General features: G+C 43.3%; 1 protein-coding gene across 2 annotated transcripts in view; it reads left to right on the top strand.

The window, feature by feature from the left end:
* Positions 1-19,019, top strand: part of MYO3A (myosin IIIA) — a 192,204-nt gene that overhangs the window by 159,426 nt on the left and 13,759 nt on the right. For both annotated transcript variants that reach the window (XM_019531841.1, XM_019531832.1), the window contains 3 exons: positions 774-897; positions 3,347-4,307; positions 6,728-6,866. In XM_019531841.1, the coding sequence (XP_019387386.1) occupies positions 774-897; positions 3,347-4,307; positions 6,728-6,866 (1,224 nt within the window). The remainder of the gene's footprint in view (positions 1-773; positions 898-3,346; positions 4,308-6,727; positions 6,867-19,019) is intronic.

The raw sequence follows: 19,019 nt of genomic DNA, 5'->3' as shown, positions 1-19,019 counted from the left end.
AGGTGCATCACTTTGCACTTGTCGATGTTGAATCCCATCTTGTTCTTGTCTGCCCACCCTTGTAACCTGTCTAGGTCCAATTACAGCCTATTCCTCCCTTCTAATGTGCCCACATCCCTCCATATCTTAGTGTCATCAGTAAATTTGAACAGGGTGCTATTTACCCCCTCGTCCAAGTCACTGATGAAGATGTTGAACAGTTAACCAGTCCTAGGTTGCAGGAGTCAGCAACCTATGGTCCACAGCTCAGATGCAGCCACCATGATCCAGATCACTGCCTGCAAAGCCAGGACAGTAGCAGAGGGAATTGGTAACAGCCAGACCATGTCACAAGTGGCAGCCCACCCCAGAAGCCGCATGAATTGGGCCCACTGCTGCTAAAAGCCCCTAGACCTCTGCTGTAGTGGCTAACCCTCACCTGCACTGTATCAGGTGCAAGGTAAAGTACCTCAGACACAGCAGAGACATGAACTTTGGTGTATTTCATTTGAGATGGTTGCTCCAATATTCAGGTTATTGACTGTTTCTGGGTCTTGCATACTCACACTACCCTCCCTCTTCCCCCTTGAAAAGCTTAAATCTAGGTTTCAGGCTGACACAGAATGGAAATATTTTTGAAAGCTCAGAAAATTTTACAGAACAGAAAATCTGAGTTGAAAACATTCTTGCCCCTTTGTGTATGCTTTCCTGCTGCTATGTTAAACTATGTGGTGTTAGTTTAGAATCCAGCCTGTATGTTGTCTGAGGTTTTATTCTACTGTGATTTCTATCAGTTGCAAGAGGATACTTAATCAGGAAGAAAAGGAAAGAACAGACCGATGCAATTAACAAAGCAGCAACAACAATTCAATCTCACTACAAGGGATACAGGGAGAGGAAGATCTTTGAAAGAAAGAGGTAGTGATCTTTTCCTTCTATTTTATCACCAAGTGCCACTGCTTTAGTAATCACAGTATCAGTTAGCACCTATATAATCTGAAAGTGAAGCAGAATTTCATGTCTGGTATATTTGACTGTTTTATAAACATCAGTAAAATTTTTCCTCCAGTTTTGTGAGCTCAGGAAGAAAAGACAAACTTGGGATTAAAAAATATAATTGGCAGTATTTCACTTTCTTGTAGTTTAAATATAATCAGGTGTCATTGATATATATTAATCTATGTCTGGAGTAGCATTCCAGGAGATATTTCTATAAATAATTACATTTATATATAGTTGATAAAAGTAAAATCAGAAAGAAATCAATAATCTAAAACACCAAAACTCCCACTCCCCCCCACGCAAAGTAAAATGAACACAATAGTGAAGCACAGTGGGTTTGGGTTCAGAATGATTTCCTGATGTGTGGTGGTTGTTCTGTGCCTGTTCAGTAAAATTGACCAATTATGATCTCATTATCTGTACTCCTGGGAAATCCTGTTTTTATTTTCTTAAATGTGAGCCTAGTTTTGTTTTGGGTTTTGGTTTTTTATTTGTTGTGGGGGAGTTGTTTCGTTTGGTTTGGTTTGGTTTGGTTTGGTTTGGTTTGGTTTGTGGGGGGGTTGTGATGCATGGTTGGGAGCAAGCCTAGAGAGATGTAGTGCTAGAAAGGAAGGTTTAGAAACTTTCTAATGGAAGGAAACTCCAGAGGTCACAGACAGCAATGATATGGATGGATAAAATATAAGGATGACGTAGTGTTAGTATGCCACATTGTGGAACAGGAAAATGACATTTAGTTTTCCTGTGTGACTTCAGCTGCATTACTTAGAACTAGGTTCCTTTTCACCTCTCAGGTACTTTGGAGCACTCAGATGCCTGAGGATGGAAACAGACATCACCTTTTGTCATCTTTGTGCTACCAACAACTAACCACCAACTAAACAGAAGTCCTTGTTGCACTAAAAATGCCCAGAACTTGTGACCATGACAAGGTGGTATCAATTTTTGCCACTATTTTGTGGCAGATGTCTGTTTGCTTTGTTGCATGAAAGCGCAGGCAGCCCAGAGCTATCAACTTCTCCAGCTGTCCTAGGCAGCTGCTCCAGGGGACTTGAGGATCCTGATCCCCCCAGGAATTTCCACACAGGATTGGGCCGCTCATTCCATGGGAAACACTTGCCTGGCTTCCCCACCTTACAGAGACATTCCCCAGACATCTCAGGGACACATCTCTGTAAGAGGGAAAAATTGGCCAGGGACTCCCAAGGCTTCAGGGGTCTAATTGTGTGGGGGAGGTCCCAGGGCATGCAGGACTGGGCCCCTCAAGCTCTGGGAGAATGTGTTACCCATTGTCCCCGGCATCACTGGGTAGAGCAACAAGCAAATCACCTGTGCTGGGACATGGCCTGACCCAGTTGATCTGCTTCATATAGTAAAGCCTATTTCTAGCCCAAGTGCAATACTATTCCACCTTCTTTAAGTCCCTGCAAAACTGTTAATACAGAAGTGGTTGGGTTCTTTCCTTCCTCCCTGCTTTTTATGACTCCATCTTAAGGGTAACAAGTTAGTGTGTTACAAAAGAGATGCATGTTTGGATTTTCAAGGACTTGAGCCAAGTGGAATAGAATTGCACGTAGGTGCCAAAGTCCATTGACACCCCTGATAGGTAGAATAGGATCCAGCAATTAGTATCTCTCTGTCTCAGTTCTCTGTCTTTAAAATAGAGGTAATCTCACTTACTGTGCCACAGATGTGTTTTGAGTATAAATGTGTTAAAGTTTCCAAAATGGTCAGGCACTTGGGAGTAAGTACCATATGAAATAGAAGGAAGTCATGGAAGGTGTCCAGGAGGTTTTTCAGGTGGCAGGTGGGGAGAAGAGCGTGAAAGACATTGGGATTGAAGCTTAGCTAATAGTGAGAAGAAGACCAGGAAATGTGCCAGTTATTTCCCTGGTGTCAAGAAATATATCCATTGTTAAGCTTTATAACCTGGCTTCAGGTCCACAAGGTTTCTTTTTTGGCATTGCCACCTGAAACCAGGTAGCTCCTCTGTCTGAGAATGTGTTTTGGGCTATACAAATATGGCAGTTTTTCCAAGCTCCTGGAAAATGCCTGCCTTTATATGTTCTCTAGATTTTCAGTGTATTGTTCTCTATCAACTTTATCACTGGTCCTTTTATGCATAGATTACTATCCCCACTGCCTTCAAGAAGTTTGATAGAGATCTTCTTCCTGACTTTGAATATCATTGGTATTCAGAAAATATATATATTCATTACTTCTCCTTAATGTGCTCTATGCAGTTGCCAAGTTTTCCCTTCCTGATGTATTAAATTATGGTTTAGTACACAAATATTGCTACAGGAAGTTGGAAGGTAGCACTACCTGTCTGCTATATTTCCTAAATGCAACATGTCTCATGCAGGGAATCATTTGTGAAGAAGCAAAAAACTGAAAATGAAGGCTCCATTACTGTAATGGAAGAAGATGAGCAACCTCAAGGCAATGAAGAAAACCCTGCTGGGATGAAGAGTACTTCTTCTCAGACTGAAGAGGAGGCAGCTGTCATTGTGCAGAGCAATTACCCAAGCTACAGAGGGAATAAAAATCTAAAGGAACAAAGCAAAAAAATGTCAGAGCAAGAGCTATCTCTGGCAGAAAACCTCAAGCCAGAAGGAAAGCCAGATGAAAATGTAGCACAGGAGGCTGAGGCTGAGAGAGGCAAAAAAGATAAGGCTGCTACTGTCATTCAGAGCAGGTACCGTGGACACCTGGACAGAAAGAACCTAGAGGATAAAAGGAAAATGCCTCCAAGAGGTGATGATGCTTCTGACAAACAAAACCTTCCAGAGCAGAATCTCAGCAACAGTAAAAACCAGAACTCTTTGAAACAGCCATCTAGCAAATCATCTATCAAAATCACAACCAAACCTGGCCTCCAAGAGCAGACTACTGAGAAAACAGTCAGTACAGATGACCAAAATCAAGTGTCCATGGTTGTCGAAAATGAACGTGAGAGTCACCTGGAGACAAACCATCAGAAACACAAAGGAATAGTGCCTGTTGAAAGTAAAGGCAGTATACAAAAAGACTCAGTAAGTTGTTCACATAAGCAAGTCAAGTTGGAAAAACAAAGTTCAGAAGATCAAGAGAAGGCAGCAGTGGTAATTCAGAGTAATTATCGGGGTTACAAAAGAAGGGGGGAACTCAGGAAAGAGGGCAAATTACCATGCAGAAATCAAGAGAGAGGCACAAAGAAGCCATTAGCAACAGCAGTACATTTTCAAAACCATGAAAGAGAATGTTCTCATTTGGCTGATGACCATAAGACTCTCAGGGAAGGCTCAGAGAAAGAGGCCTGTGATTTGGCAACCTTTTCAAGACAGGTAAGCTTATAATGTTAGATATATTAAGAGCAGTGCATTAGAAGAAAGCACGCTGAAAATGAATGTGATGAATCACACTCCTTTAACATGCAAAACACTGAAATTAACTGTAGGAAAGGTGCATTGTAAAACTGGGTGCAGCAGAGGCACCAAGTGTTAATCTGTTTTCCTTAAATTGTATCAAAATCTGTCCTAGTCCCAAGCCCTGGATTTCTAGATGGTCTTTAGTGCACAGAAGTCCCCTCCACAAATGTTTTCAGTCCATTAGCTGGGCAGGGGACAGTTCCTTTTCACAACATTGTTCAAGTTTAAACATACACCTTCAAGAGCAAATTGGATGCTTATCTTGCTGGGATCCTATGACCTCAGCTGACTTCCTGCCCTTTGGGCGGGGGGCTGGACTCAGTGATCTTCCGAGGTCCCTCCCAGCCCAGATGTCTATGAAATCTATGAAATATAATTTTGTCTTGCACTGAAATAAAAATGAAATAACCAGTGAAACTGGCAAACATTTATGCAAAGTGGAATTGTGTTGAAATGTCCATTTTTTAAAACAAAAAAGACAAAAAGGTCAGGTTATCCCTCACACTGTCTGGCAAAAGGTAGGGGAGGATGGCACCTGAGAAACTACCTGGTTCAGAGAAGCAAGAGTTTTCATAGGCAACAACACTGTGGGGAAGAGGGATGGGGAGGAGATGCGAGCAGGCTATCAGCCCTGGACACCAACTTAGAGGTAGTGCCAGGATGGCTCCCTCTCCCCAGGAGTCCTTGCCATGATAGGTGCATCCCCATACCTCATAGTGAATCTGTGGGACAAGGGAGTGAGCAAGGCAAGGGGAATATCAACCCCATCCCCAGGAGACTTTGCCATGGGTGACACAACCCTGCTCCCAGAAGCCTGTCTGGGGGGAGGGGGAGTTAGGGAGCCCCAACTGCAAGGCTGCTGCACCAATGTGCAATGAGCCTATCCCTTAGCTGTGCACCCTTAGCCCCTGATGCTGCAGCAAGAGCAGTAGCTGTAGCACCTGTGCCCAAATGCTTCCAGGTAGAAGCAACCAGAACCCAGGCTCCTTCCCTCAACACTTCCTACCCCTCAAGCTTCCCCTTAAAAACTTTGTCAGAATTGATACATCTCCACAATACACTCCAGCCTCAATGAAACAACATATTTCATGACAAATGCATTTGGCTGAAAATGTTCCAGCCAGCTCCAGTGCATATAGGGAAATTCCTGTCCCAGTTAATTCAGTAGCAAAACTCCCAATGATTTCAGTGAGACTGAGATTTCCCTCTTTAAATATGTAAGGTATTTTAATATAAGTTTTATAAAAACTATAATGTTACCTATAAGTTAAATGAGCTTGCAGGGGTAGGAAGGAGAGGAGGGTTTTAACCTATTGCATCCGTTCTAACCTAATGGTTTGACCCAGCAGTTTTAACTTAATGCAGGAACACCAGGTATGTTAAGTGTTTTGTTGAAATGCTGGCCAAACTGTTTGGCCAATTTACCAAACTAGGATCTTGAGTCAGCAAAATAGGGACACACTGGTAAGTATGAGTACCGTGTCAAACTCAGTGGCCCTTATTCACATGCCTAAATTTATTTTTGCTGAGTAAAGTTATAGCTATGGGCAGATCTAGAACTTTGAAAAGGGGGGTGCAGATGGGAAGGTGTATCATCACATATAAAACACCACATTTTTCTCCAGTTAAAAATAAACTAGAAGCGTTATTGATATGCTGGGGAATGTGGTATTCAGTTTAAGATTGAAGCAAAAACAAATATAAATTAATTGGAATGAGCTAAAAACAGTCTGTCAGGCTGTGAAACAAGAGCTTCTTTAGCAGGAGCAGCTAAGAGACAGCAACATTTCAGAACAAAGGCTAGCTTGATTGGTGGAATATCAAGACCATTAAAAAGAAGGCAGGGTCAGTGACACCTGAAGAATGAAGAGTTTAGAAGGGATCCGGTAGACTATTAAAAAGCCATGAAGTCAGTTGACTCCCTCAGCACTGCCTGACTAGAAATGCTGCTGCAGTTGGTTTTAAACTTTGAGTGGAGCAGGAACCAAAGGGGGATGCAAGTGCACCAGTGCACCCTCCCTGGATCCACCCCTGGTTATAGGACCCATTTGTACAAGCTGCTCTGCACCAACTGGCTTCAGCAGGGCTTCATCTACTCACAGGTGGAAGACCACACAGAGCAGCTTGTAGAATCAGGTTGCCGATTGATCTTACCGATGTGGTACTTCATACATTGCTGTGATGGGATTATTTCATGTTTTCACAAAGCAGCAACATAGTGCATAGGAGCAGTTTCTCTTGCCTCTGTTTGTCTTATGGTCCCATCTGCAATTTTTAACCTTTGTTTTTATCTTGAAGCATAGAAATAAATCTCTCTCTATATATATATATTTTAGATATCAAAATTATCTGAAGACTATATAGCACTGCAACAAAAACTGAATGAAATGATTTTGTCGCATCAGCTGAGGCCTGTGGTTATATCCAAAGAAAAGCAAACAAATGGTCGACTTTCTCCTCACATGTGTCAATCAGGTAATCTTCAGCCTTGTTGTTTGCCAGGAGCAAATGTTGCATCCAGAGAGGGATTCCCTGGCAGTGTTTTATATTTCTAGTTTTTTTAGGTCATTGGGTCTCACCTCATGAACACATCCAATGATTGCAATAACCCTTCAGGTCACAGCATCACACTGGGAGCTCATGTTGATTTACTTGTCCCCAAAGAACCCTTATGTTCTAAAGTCAGCGCTTCTCAGGATACAGAGCCTCCTTCTGGCAGGTCTGCCTGCAGCCCTTGTTTCTAGCTGCATAGCTTTGCCTTTGGCAGCGTTAAAATTCATTTTGTTTGAAGTGGCCTTGGTTACTAAGCAATCCAGCTCACTTTGTATGACTGCCATGTCCTGTTTGTCTTGCTGCCAATCTTTGTGTCACCTCCAGATTTCATCAGCAGTGATTGTATATTTGTTCCAGAACAGTGATGAACATCTTGAGTATTATTAGGCTCAGGACCATTCCTGCAGAACCGCACTAGAAACACCTCCATTCAATGATGATACTTCATTGGCTATCATTTCTTTATATCTGTCATTCAGTCCATACCTAATCCATTCAGCATCTGCTGTGCTGGCATTGCATGAGACTATGTGGGCTTGAAATCAACCACCTAAGGATACTGCAGCTACATAGGCTGTAGACAAACATTCAGTGGCTGCACTATGAAGTGCTTCAGCACTCTGTAACACTACAGAAATATAGTGCTCTAAGAGTGTACACATGTGTACAGTCCCTTGGCTGGAGGATGACAAAAATCACATCAAAAGCACACTCTCCAACCTTGGGTCAATAGGAGATAGCTGTTTTTCTCCCCGCCAACCACTTTGAAAGCCAGTCAGTAAGCCTGATCACTTACAGCAGGGATGTCCAACTGGTGGCCACAGGCCACATGAGGACTGCAAGGGCTCAATCCCCTGGGCTCCCTCCCAGCTACCTCCCAGAGGTAGCAGCAGCCAGGATCTCTGAGCTGTCCCTCCACCTGCTTCTGCACCTGTCCCAGGGAGTGGCATGGTGTGTGTGCCCACAGCTAGTGAGTTGGTCTGTGTCTGTGTATACAGTGGAGCTGCTGCCCACACATGATCTGCAATGGTGGGGGAGCCACCCACAGGGGAGCCCTCAGCTTGTACTATTGCAGCCCTTGTAGTGTGTAGCCCTCCTCCCTATGCAGACTATGTGGGATTCAGCCTCTGGCCACTGAGAAGCTGGACACCCTGACTTACAGACTGTACTCTCCAGTGGGCTGCCAGTGAGCAGCAGCTCTTCCTGGCAATTCTGTGGTGGCCCTGGCAGCTGTTCCCACTGCCATTACCAGAGCAGGAAGAGCTGCCACAGTCCCTGCAGGAAGAGCACCTCTGGTGTTCTCATGACAGTGTGGGAGTGTGAAGGTCTGCCACAGGAACAAGAGCTCATGCTGGTACTCTTTTAGCAGAAGTGGTGGCAGCCGCAGTGGACCTATTCCCATCACTGCCGCTAGAGCACTGGTAGTAGTGGAAGCCCCTGTTCCCATTAGCACCATTACTACAAGAGCAGCAGCAAACAAGGGTATGTGTTGTGCTAAAAATGTAATGTCTGTCCATGGAACAGTTGTGTTTGCCAAAATGTTTTTTCCTTAAAACTGTTGACTGACATTAATGCTGTTCCTCCCTTTTTATACTTCATTAGTTGAATCCATTGTTATAGTTGCATTGTTACTGGTGCAGTTATGTTGTGACAAGTAGAGGTTAAGGATGTGAGTGAGAAGATCTTCTGTTATGCTCTGTCTCACATGGACATATGCGTGAGGAGCTGTCAGAAAAAAAAAAAAGCCCTCTATTTTTTCAGGTTTCCTGGCCTAATGGGAGAATTTCCAATCCTTCCAGCACATCAAAGGCTTAGGGCATAGCCCAGACTTAGAATTTATCCCTCATTGTTCAAAGCATGGTATACTATTTCCACTGATTTGTATTTGTATCATGATCCATTTACACACATCCTCCATTTAAAGAGGGTATTAAGTACATGCACTTTACCTCCACCCTTCCCACTGCCCTAGTAATGTAAAAGCATGCTGGTGTACTTGAGAGCCAAACCCCGTAAATGTTAAGGCAACTCTGTAAATCCCCTGCTATCTACTGCAACACACTTCAGAGACTGAAGCTTTCAGGAAAAAACAAACCTAAAATGGAAAAGTCCATGCCAGGAGTTTGGGAGCTTCTTTCATTCTAGACATACTGGCATTAATGATTAGTAGGTTTATGCTGAATTCATGATTAAATTTTACTCAGTTTTGACAGTATGAGGCTAATTCCTTAACTGATATAGAATTAAAGGCTTCATCATTGGAAGGCAGGAATTGGTCCTCCACTTAAAGACGGGATCAGGAAAAGGAGGAAAATGAAATTTGTTTTGTTAGTCAGAAAATGATCTTACCAGCTAAAAATGATAACTCAGATGGAAACATACCTACATGTTCCTGCCATTCAGTTATGCTGGTCTAAATCTAGAATAACTCCACTGCAACCAATAGAATTAGGATATTGTTCATCTGGTAGAGATCCAGTTGGAGGTTTTCAGAGACATAAAAGGAAGCTAGGCACCCAACTGATTAAATAAAGTAAATGGGTGTACGGCATTTTACTCTCTTTCATATTCTTGAAAATTTTCCCTTAACTTACCAGTGTCTCTCTACAATGCTACAGTCTAGGCTTTATCCACTCTTTCCTTTTAAATGCCATGTTTTTTTCTGTGGTAACCCTGATAAAAAGTGCTACAGCACATCATTTTGAACATGGAGATAAAGAATGTCATACACTCCTCTGAGCCAAATCCTGGTGCCATTTAAAACAATGGTGAAGTTCTCATTTAATTACATTGCAACCAGGATGTTGCCCTTTCTTGAATAAAATGGAATCCATTTTTTCACAAAGAAAAGCACGTGGTTTTAAACAAAAGGAGGATTTATTTCCTTTATATTCTCTCCAGACAAATATGTGCACCTGTGACATGGCAGTACTTGATTCTTTTGTGCACCAAATGCAGTTATGAGAAAAATAACATCTGAGAATTCTGATACACACAGAAAACCTTGCTTTTATCTTGTTAAATAAAAGGCAAAAAAGAAAACTGGGTTTTTTGTTTGTTTGACTCAGGTACACTTAATTGCCCATTGAAAAAATGTCACCTATAATAATGCTTTCATGATTTCAAGCATTCATTACACAGCAAAAGGCCCTGCATATTCATCTTCAGAAACATAAAATGTTCTTATTTCTTGCTTTTTTTCAAGAATGCTCATATAGATTCTTTGGGATCATTCGTAATCTAAAGAAAAATGTTTGTAATTTTGATTACATTGCTAACAACATCACCTAGGCAAATTAGTGCAATACTTGAGGGGTAAGTGGGTGCATCCCTAGAAGAAAATATGCAGTGAAGGACACAACTTTATTAAGAAGATATAACCAAGCATGAAGTTATGCAAGTGCATTTAAAAGGGCAGCTATAGCTTTTCTCATGACTTCAAACCTCTACCTTCAGTTTCAAGCCAAATTAATTCTTTCAACCTACTCATTTCTGGCCAACTGCAAGGCTAATAAATTAGTTAATACTCTACTTCCTTAAGGAGAACCACCAAGCCAAACCCCACTGTGATGGGGGGCAATCTCCCAGGCCCAGTCACAGTATTGGCATACCCACCTGTCTAGGGCAGTCTGCCTAATCTCACCTGCCACACCATTGACATAATGAAAAATGGTTGCAATAAAGCAGGAGACTGCCCATTTAAGACCCCGATGCCTAGGGGTTTACACATGACTCCGACCTCCTATTATCGTGTCCCATGCCTCGCAGATGTCTCCTTTGCAATTACTTTCAACTCCAACTCGGGGCCAGGCCAAACTCAGGCCCCTGCTTAGCCTCATGCATTCACCCTTTCTCTCTACCCTAATGGACCTCATTCACACCACCCAGTCTTACTGGGCCTCTTACACACTGCCCCACACTCAACCTGCCCCACTTCCTTGAGCGGCTCCCGCAGGTCATTGTGTTTGCCTACTCGCATGCCTTGGCTGCCCGGCACACAGCCTCTCGGGCCTTCTCGTGACCTTCATCCAAACAGTGACTAGTCAATTCACCTTGCCCTGGATGGAGTTCTGACCCAAAGCCCCTCGTCAGGTGACTTATTACTCTCTCTCCCTCGCTAGGACCAATTACTCGGCCTCGGGCCCACTTGCAGTCTCAGGTGTCCGAAGACTTACCTGGGCCTAGCTGCCCCCTCTCTGGGGCCTCAACACACACACCCCTCTCTGAGACCCACACTCTGCCCCTATGCTGGAGCCTTGGAGTATTACACCCCCAAAGGCTCAGGTGCCTCTCAATAGGTGTACCTGGCCCCACTACAACTGGGGTATTACCCCCTTGAGGTCAGATACCCCTCCCATGGGCCTTCCTGGCCCCACTACCCTCTGGTCATTATGACCCACCAGATGGTGGGGGCTGGGGTTATCATGCACCCCACCTGCCTTTCACCAGGGAGGTAACTGGCCTGGCATTTCTGGGGGACTGTCCCGCCACGGACAGCCCCACCAGACCACCCTTCCCTGGCAGGGTGCAGTTTTCAGTCTTACCCAGGACCAAGCAGGCCAACCTGTCCTGGTCTAGTTCCCTCATTGCAGCTTCTCCTTGGGCTCTCTCTCTCATTGGGCCCAATTCTCGCTCTCACCCCATTCCAATACTGTAACTGCCAGCATGCTGGATGACCCCTACCCTCTTTGGCTGTGATGTCCCCTTCATCAAAGGGTCGTTCAGCCCATATGGGCTCTGGCCTCGCCTCCAGGCCAGTCAGGGTACCAGATAGCTCACCTTGGCCCTGGCCTGCCCCTCGTGTTGGGCATAACTGACCTTCAGCCTTTCAGGGCTGGCCCTCTTGCAGTGACCAAGTGCTCTATCTCACACCTTATTTCTCCAGTGACATAGAAAGGTAGCCTCAAGGTATTTGCCACTGATTTTTCTTTAATGGAAATATGGGTTTTTCTAATTCAGAAAAATATGAAGCTAAAATTAATCCATCTCATGGGAACTAAGAGAACATATTTGCTTATTGTAAAACAAGCCCACACATTTGCTTGAGAACACTGAATGCCACAAATGTTGATACAGCGTACTACTCGCAGTGTTTCTCTGAGAGGCCCTTGGAGAAGTCATAAATACTTTATGATGAGAATGATGAGCAATTAATTGTGCAAAGCATGTTTTGCATTTTCATTGCCAGTATTATCTAATTTACACGATACTAATAATTAAAATTGACGTTATCCTTATTTTCAAATTTGCTGATTTTATATCAGGTTACTAAGCACATATCATGGATGCAATGAATAGCTGGAGCAGGAGCACAGCTCAGTTGACCTTGTATTTACTTAGATCAGTCTCAGTTTGGTCGTATTTGCACACACTTCATTGCTGACCCAAGCACTTCCTACTTAAGTCAGGCTGTCTGCCACAGTGAATACAATAAAGATGCCTTTTAACAGATAATGGTCATTGCAAGTGCAGAAAAAGTTTCCTGAATTAAAGCCTGTAATGGGGAGTTGTGAATTCTAGAATTACATTAAGTATGAAGTGCTTCTCCCCCTCCATCTCCCCCCACCAATGAATTATGAAATCTACTTTTCTTCCAACCTTGAGAAAAGCCAGAGGGCTGGTAGTTAAGGCACTCAGCTAAGATGTAGGTGGATGATGGGAAAAACTTGAAGCTCCATCCCAAATGAGTGCCAGAAGCACTGGGAACAGTCTGTCATGGGTCTTTTGCTTGATGTGACACATGAAAAATATTGAACTCTTGAAAATGTTCTCAGGATGGGAAAACCATTTCCTGTCCAGCTTCAATCTATATGCAAGATATTAAAAAAAGAAAAAAGATTAGTAGTTATTACTAGGCTGGAAAGCCAGTTAGTTTGTATCCAAGACCAACTTAAAAAAGATGTACATATCCTTAACAATAGTCCCAGGTATCCTAGATAGCATTTCATTTATTACAGCTACATATTATCTAAGGTGTACATATTACATAAGAAAAATAGTCCACTGTTGATTTATGTACCTAGGCCCTGATGGGGAAAAACAAAAGGAAAAACACATATAGGACACTAAAGTGGGACTTTGCCAGGATTTAACCCCTCGCATCAGGTAGTACCTTCTGTAAATACCTGCCTAACCACTCAGGTACTGAGAAGTCATAGGCATCTATGTTTCTACCAGTAAATGTCCTCAGTTGCCTTGAATTTTGCTACTACGTATGCATAGATGCACCTCCTGCTCCCCCCACCTCCCTCTACTTGACTAAACTGAGCCGTCTAGCACCTAAACTTACTTGGCATTCACAAACCTGGCACCTCTGCATGTACATCCCCTGGGTAGGGTCATAGAGACCATTAACTGCACCCTAGCAGTGTTGGCACAAAATACAGCAGTCATGACCAATTTCATCCAAGAAGAAAACAGAAATAGAAGTATTACTGCCCACCTTTTGCCTAGTAGCCTAGTAGTTAGAGCACTTGCTGATGTGGTGAGAGACCTGCATTCTTCGGGGTTCAAGCCCACGTCTTCTACCACCCATAGAATGCTTAAACTTCCAGATTGGCTGCTGTGCTGCCATGAATGAAAAATTAACGGGGCCAGAGAAGAGTTAGCAAGATACTACTTCCCTCTACGGAGAGTACTCATCCAAGAGGCAGGGAGGGAGCAGGAGAAAGTCTTGGAGTCTACTCCTTGATGTTTGTGCATTTTATACAAAGTTCAGATGCAACCCTGGATGCAGTGACCAGACACTAGGACTCTGCACTCTGTGGAAGTGCCCCAAGCTAGAGTCCTGCCCCTCTTGCTCTAACACTCTGGCCCCATGAATCTTGCATTTGCCCTTTGTTTCTGAAGAATGGGACAGCTTCAACAGGAGGGGTGGAGAGTGCCCTCTGCCAGCTCTCCTCTAGCCTGGTGCTTATGGCATCCTTCTGCCCACCCCAGCAGGTGGAAGATTTTTTTTTAATCCTGCAAGCTGAGGAGGTCCTAAAACCAGTGTCTCCCACCTCCTGGGGCAGTGGTCTAACCCACTGGCTATTGTAGCAAAGGCACTTCCCCAACCTGCTCTGCCAGCTGTAGTTTAAAAATAAGAGTGAACCAGTCTCCCATTACCAAAAAGGACAATTTAGACATCTAAGTCCAGGAAAGAATGTCAAGCTGTGAATCCCAGTCTTACACAGAATCTCCTCATTCTGGAAGATGGATATGAATTCAGATGTGCACCTCTATTCAGTGTTTCCTATTAGCTGGCTAAGGTATCCCCTTGCTCAGTGTGCTTGCTGTTTTAAACCCATTTCCTAGACACCTAACTCTCCACATCCACTGTGTAGGGAGCTAAAATACGTATATCAGGTTTTTAACTTCCAGACACGTGTGGTAAGGTTGTACATCACCACACCTAGATCTCTTTGTGGATCTGGCCCTACTCCTTACAAGAATTAGCAGCATTCCAGGTTTCTCTTCTTTTTTTTCATCATGAATGCACCAGACTAAATAAGTAAAGAGTGCTCCTATTCTGCCAGATCCCTGCCTTTAATTATTGCTCACTGTTCTGATGTGTAATGACCATGAAGCCTAAAAGACAATGAAAATTTAGGTACATCAGTTACTTAAAAATACTGCCTAAAACTAAATTATCAACTTTTCTTCATAAAAAAAAAAACCCTGGGAAACTCCAGGAAAAAATGAGCTAATAACCTAGGCTACCTATTGAACATCTAAGGAGGAAAGATGTGACATACCATTTATCAGAAAGGGGAAAACCTTGCCATCCTCTTTCTGACATATTTTAAAGCAATGATTTTTTTTTTAGTACAGTTTTCACACTGAGTGGCACACTATCCCATTCCCGACCAGGGCATTAATCAGTGGATAGCAGTAAATGCTGATCTTTTGTCTGTCTGTAAATCAGAAGACAGTTAGATGTATATAATTACTATGATGGTTTAAATGATAATTGCACACATTTTCTTCAACTTCACTGGTTTAATCTGTCCTTGTACAGCTGCAACATATGACTCTACAACTGTATTTTGTATGCCAAACTGAAATATGCCTGCCTTTAGAAATAGATTGGCATTGTTCATTTTGACAAATTAGGAGCTCCAAGTATAATTTTTTTTATAGTATGTTTCCAGAAAATGAGTTTTGCTAACTACAGAAGGCAAAGGGCTGCAGATCACCTGGATGGCATGCTTGTGCCAACTACTTAAAGCTTTAAAAATATTCATTTAATAAAAATGTAAAAGCTGCAATATGAAAATCTGAGTAGAAGCTGCTATGGGTATTTTAGATCAGCAGGATTTTTAAATTGACTGTAAGTAAAATTTTGTTGAGTTTTATAAAATTGCACAAAGCAACCTGTGCAAGCCTCCTGAAATGAACAATATTCTCCATGGATTGTTCACCAGCAGGGATAGGAAAACGTACCTCTTTTCCATGATAATGGCTATGCCTGTCATTGCATGTATTAAATGAAAAATCAAGTACAAAAGTTCCACTAAAGAATTTTCTGCTTTTAAGTTGAAGTCCCCCTGGGTGCAAAGTGTCCATTCAGTGCCACCCTTTGTAGGCCCGTGCTAGTTCATGAGATGCTCTGGTATAGCTGAGAACTTAGCCCACTGCAAAAAGCCAAGGCAGAGTTGCAGGCTTTGAGGATATTCCTCTTAGTCTAGGCTATTTGAATGTAATATTAATAGCTTCTTAGGAAATCTCTGAAAGTAGGGGGAAATCTCCAGGTAGTGTAGGGTCAGCAAAGCAGCCCTTTACTCTATGCCAATGGTTCTTAACCTTTTTAGACTCAGAACACCCATTATTTCACTCAAGGCATCCCTTGGAAAATGCCAGCTTTTAGTTTTCACTCCTTTGTTGACTGCAGAGAAGCAGTGGAACAATTCTTCTGTTGCAAAGAACTCAGAAATACCACGACTGGTTGGAATGTTTTGGACACTATGGATTCATATTTGAAATCTTTGGGTTTATCTTGCAAATCATGTGCAGGTGTTTTCACACCAAACAGTGCTAATATATGGCACACTGGAACACCATAAAAGGATCTCATAGCACCTCAACCTGGGGCACCCAGGTTGAAAATCACTGCTCTCTATATATACATCCCCAACCTTTGAGCCCTGGCTGGGAAAAAGGGATGTGCTCAGGTGCCTCTGCTGTCCAGGAGTGGTCCTTTCAATGCCATGGCAGTCATGTGTAAATTAAAACTGCTTTCTGGAATCTCCTGTTTATGCTAGCAATAGAGCAGATCCCTGGCAGGGTACGAAATATGAGGATCCAGAAAAAGTATATACAGCCACATTCCCCCACCAGTCTCCTCAGCTCATGAGCCACTCAGAATCAGGGGCTTGGTATCTATCAAGGAACTGAAAATTGTACTAGTCCTAAACTTGTTGAAATCAGGGCACAATCCTGAGAGACTGACTACTGTCAACTCCCATTGAAAAGACTAGAATCTGAAGTTTTTCAGCATAGGACTGAGCCCTTCATTCTGGGCAAATGTGAAAATAGCTCTTCTAATGTGAAGAATGAATTCAGGTTTGATAGCTTTTACAGTCAGCTACCCTGAGAACTGCCAGATCCTCAGACCAGATCTAATGCTACCAAAATACTTGGCATTGCAGTTTTCAAGTGTTTCAAGAAATCAGTGTTTTCAAGTTGGCGGCCCTTTGATGGAAGTGAAAATATATGACTTTCCTGTGACACTTACAATTAAAAATGAACAATGTGCTAGTGATAACACTTTATAACACTTTATTGTGTATGTGAGCATGTGCATTTGTGCACCTAAAGGACTGATGGTACCAACTCATCCTTATGCAAGATTTTCTTTTTTTAGTCATCTCATACCTCAGTATTTCACAAGTGTACAGGTGCTTGCTGCAATTTTTAGAGAAATTGCCTTGATCAAAACACATACAAATTAACTCTGAATGAATCAAGCTGTACAATCTTTATTCTGTTTCTTTAATTCTGTAGGAGCATCAGTTGCATCTGAGTACTCCAGTGACAGGTCCTCTATGAATATTTGGGTTAGATATACATATATACAGAAAAATAGCCCAGATGGTCAGATCATCTTAGATGCACTTGAGACCTTCGACAAAATTAGGTCATGTTATAATTTACTCTGAAGAGACATGAGAACATGAGGAAATCTTTCCTGTGTAATGGACTCAAGAAGATGTTTAATTGATGTATTAATAAGTGAATGATTCTATTCATGCATTCTGCCTCCTTGCCCACTGCAGGACTGTACTGACTGTCTAGAAACAAGCACACAAAATTCACCATCTCTCAGGTTCAGGTGTCTAATTTGCCTTCCAACCTTGGCCCTAATTAAGTAAACCTTGTCTGGAAATATTGGCAACTAATGAAAAGCAGATTTCATTACTCTATGCAATTAGTTCTCCAGTAGTACAAATACCTGCTATAGTATCTGTATTTTATTAGCAAAGAACTCACAAAATGGAGCAAAAAGAAATCCTTTCATCACAAATTGCATGTCCACTAAGACAAAGAGGGCTAAATTCATCCTTGGGGTAACATCATTGATTTAATCTTAGAGAACTTCAAGACTATATCCAGTCTTCTATATAAACTGTTTCAGGATTTTGCAATGTGAAATCAGGGTTATATTCTTAAAGGGCCTGCTGTCTCCCAAAATAATAATTCTCTCCTCCTACAATCTTTCAACAGTCACTGACATTGGAAGTGCAGCATGTAAAACTCATCAGGCCAAGTTCCACCGGGCTTTAAACTAAGCCCACTGGGGGACAGGAGGACTACCGCCAAGTCTGGCCCACTGAGCAACCCTTGCAAAGCCAGCAGGCCAAGGCACTTAAGGGAGCCCACCCCTGCCCCAGCCCTGGCACAATCTGTGGGCAACGCAAGAGCCCCCAAGGGGACCCTTGCCTGCCTGTACACAAATGCCAGGAGCTTGGGGAATAAGCAGGAGGAGCTTATCCTCCTGCTTAATGCAAATAATTATGATGCCATAGGGATAATGGAGACCTGGTGGGACTCCACCTATGACTGGACCATGGGTATAGATGGCTATACCCTGTGCAAGAGGGATTGTGTAGATGAAAGGGGAGGAGGTGTAGCTCTCTATGTTAAGGAAAGCTACACGTCCCTGCAAGCTGATATTGGTGACCAGGGTGGACGGGTGGAGACTCTCTGGGTTAAAATCTGTGGGGAACACGGCACAGGGGACACAACAGTGGGAGTCTACTACAGACCTCCCACCCAAAGTCCAGAGCTTGACCAGCAGTTCACCCAGGAACTGGCTGAGGCCACATGCTCCAGGGCCATGGTTGTCATGGGTGACTTCAATTACCCGGACATCTCGTGGGAGGATCACTCAGCAAAATCCGTGTGGTCACAAAGCCTCCTCTCCTGCGTGGATGACCTCTACCTGACTCAAGAAGTCTAAGGGCCAACGAGAGGCAAAGCTCTGCTCGACCTGGTACTGGCTACTCGGGATGACCTAATCAATGACCTAGTGATCGATGGGAAGCTGGGTGACAGCGACCACGAGCTGATCACCTTCACCATCCACCATAAAGTTGGCAAATCAGTCAGCAACACGGAAGTCCTTGACTTCAGGAAAGCCAACTTTGACAAGCTCAGGAGGCTTGTCAGGCCCTAAGGGACCATGACCCCAGGGAGAGGGGAGTTCAAGAAGAGTGGCTGCTCAAGGGAGCGATCCTCAATGCACAAGCTAAGTCTATTCCACCTTGGAAGAAAGGCAGCAAGAGGACACAGTAGCCTCCCTGGCTCTCCAGGGACCTAGCAGACCTCCTGAGGCTAAAAAGAAAAGCCTACAAAGGATGGAGGATGGGACTGACCTCCAAGGAGGATTATTCTGCACTAGTCTGGTCCTGCAGGTAGCAAACCAGGAAAGCCAAGGCTGCAACTGAACTCCAACTAGCTTTGAGCATCAAGGACAACAAAAAGTCCTTTTTCAGATATGTGGGGAGCCAGAGGAAAAGCCAGGGCAATATTGGACCCCTGCTGAACCAGATGGGGAACTGACAGCTGATGCCCAGGAAAAAGCCAGCCTATTAA

This window comes from Crocodylus porosus, unplaced genomic scaffold, assembly GCF_001723895.1.
Source record: "Crocodylus porosus isolate Cpor-Errol unplaced genomic scaffold, CroPor_comp1, whole genome shotgun sequence".
NCBI classification, from domain to species: Eukaryota; Metazoa; Chordata; order Crocodylia; family Crocodylidae; genus Crocodylus; species Crocodylus porosus.
This window is presented reverse-complemented; position numbering and strand designations above follow the sequence as displayed.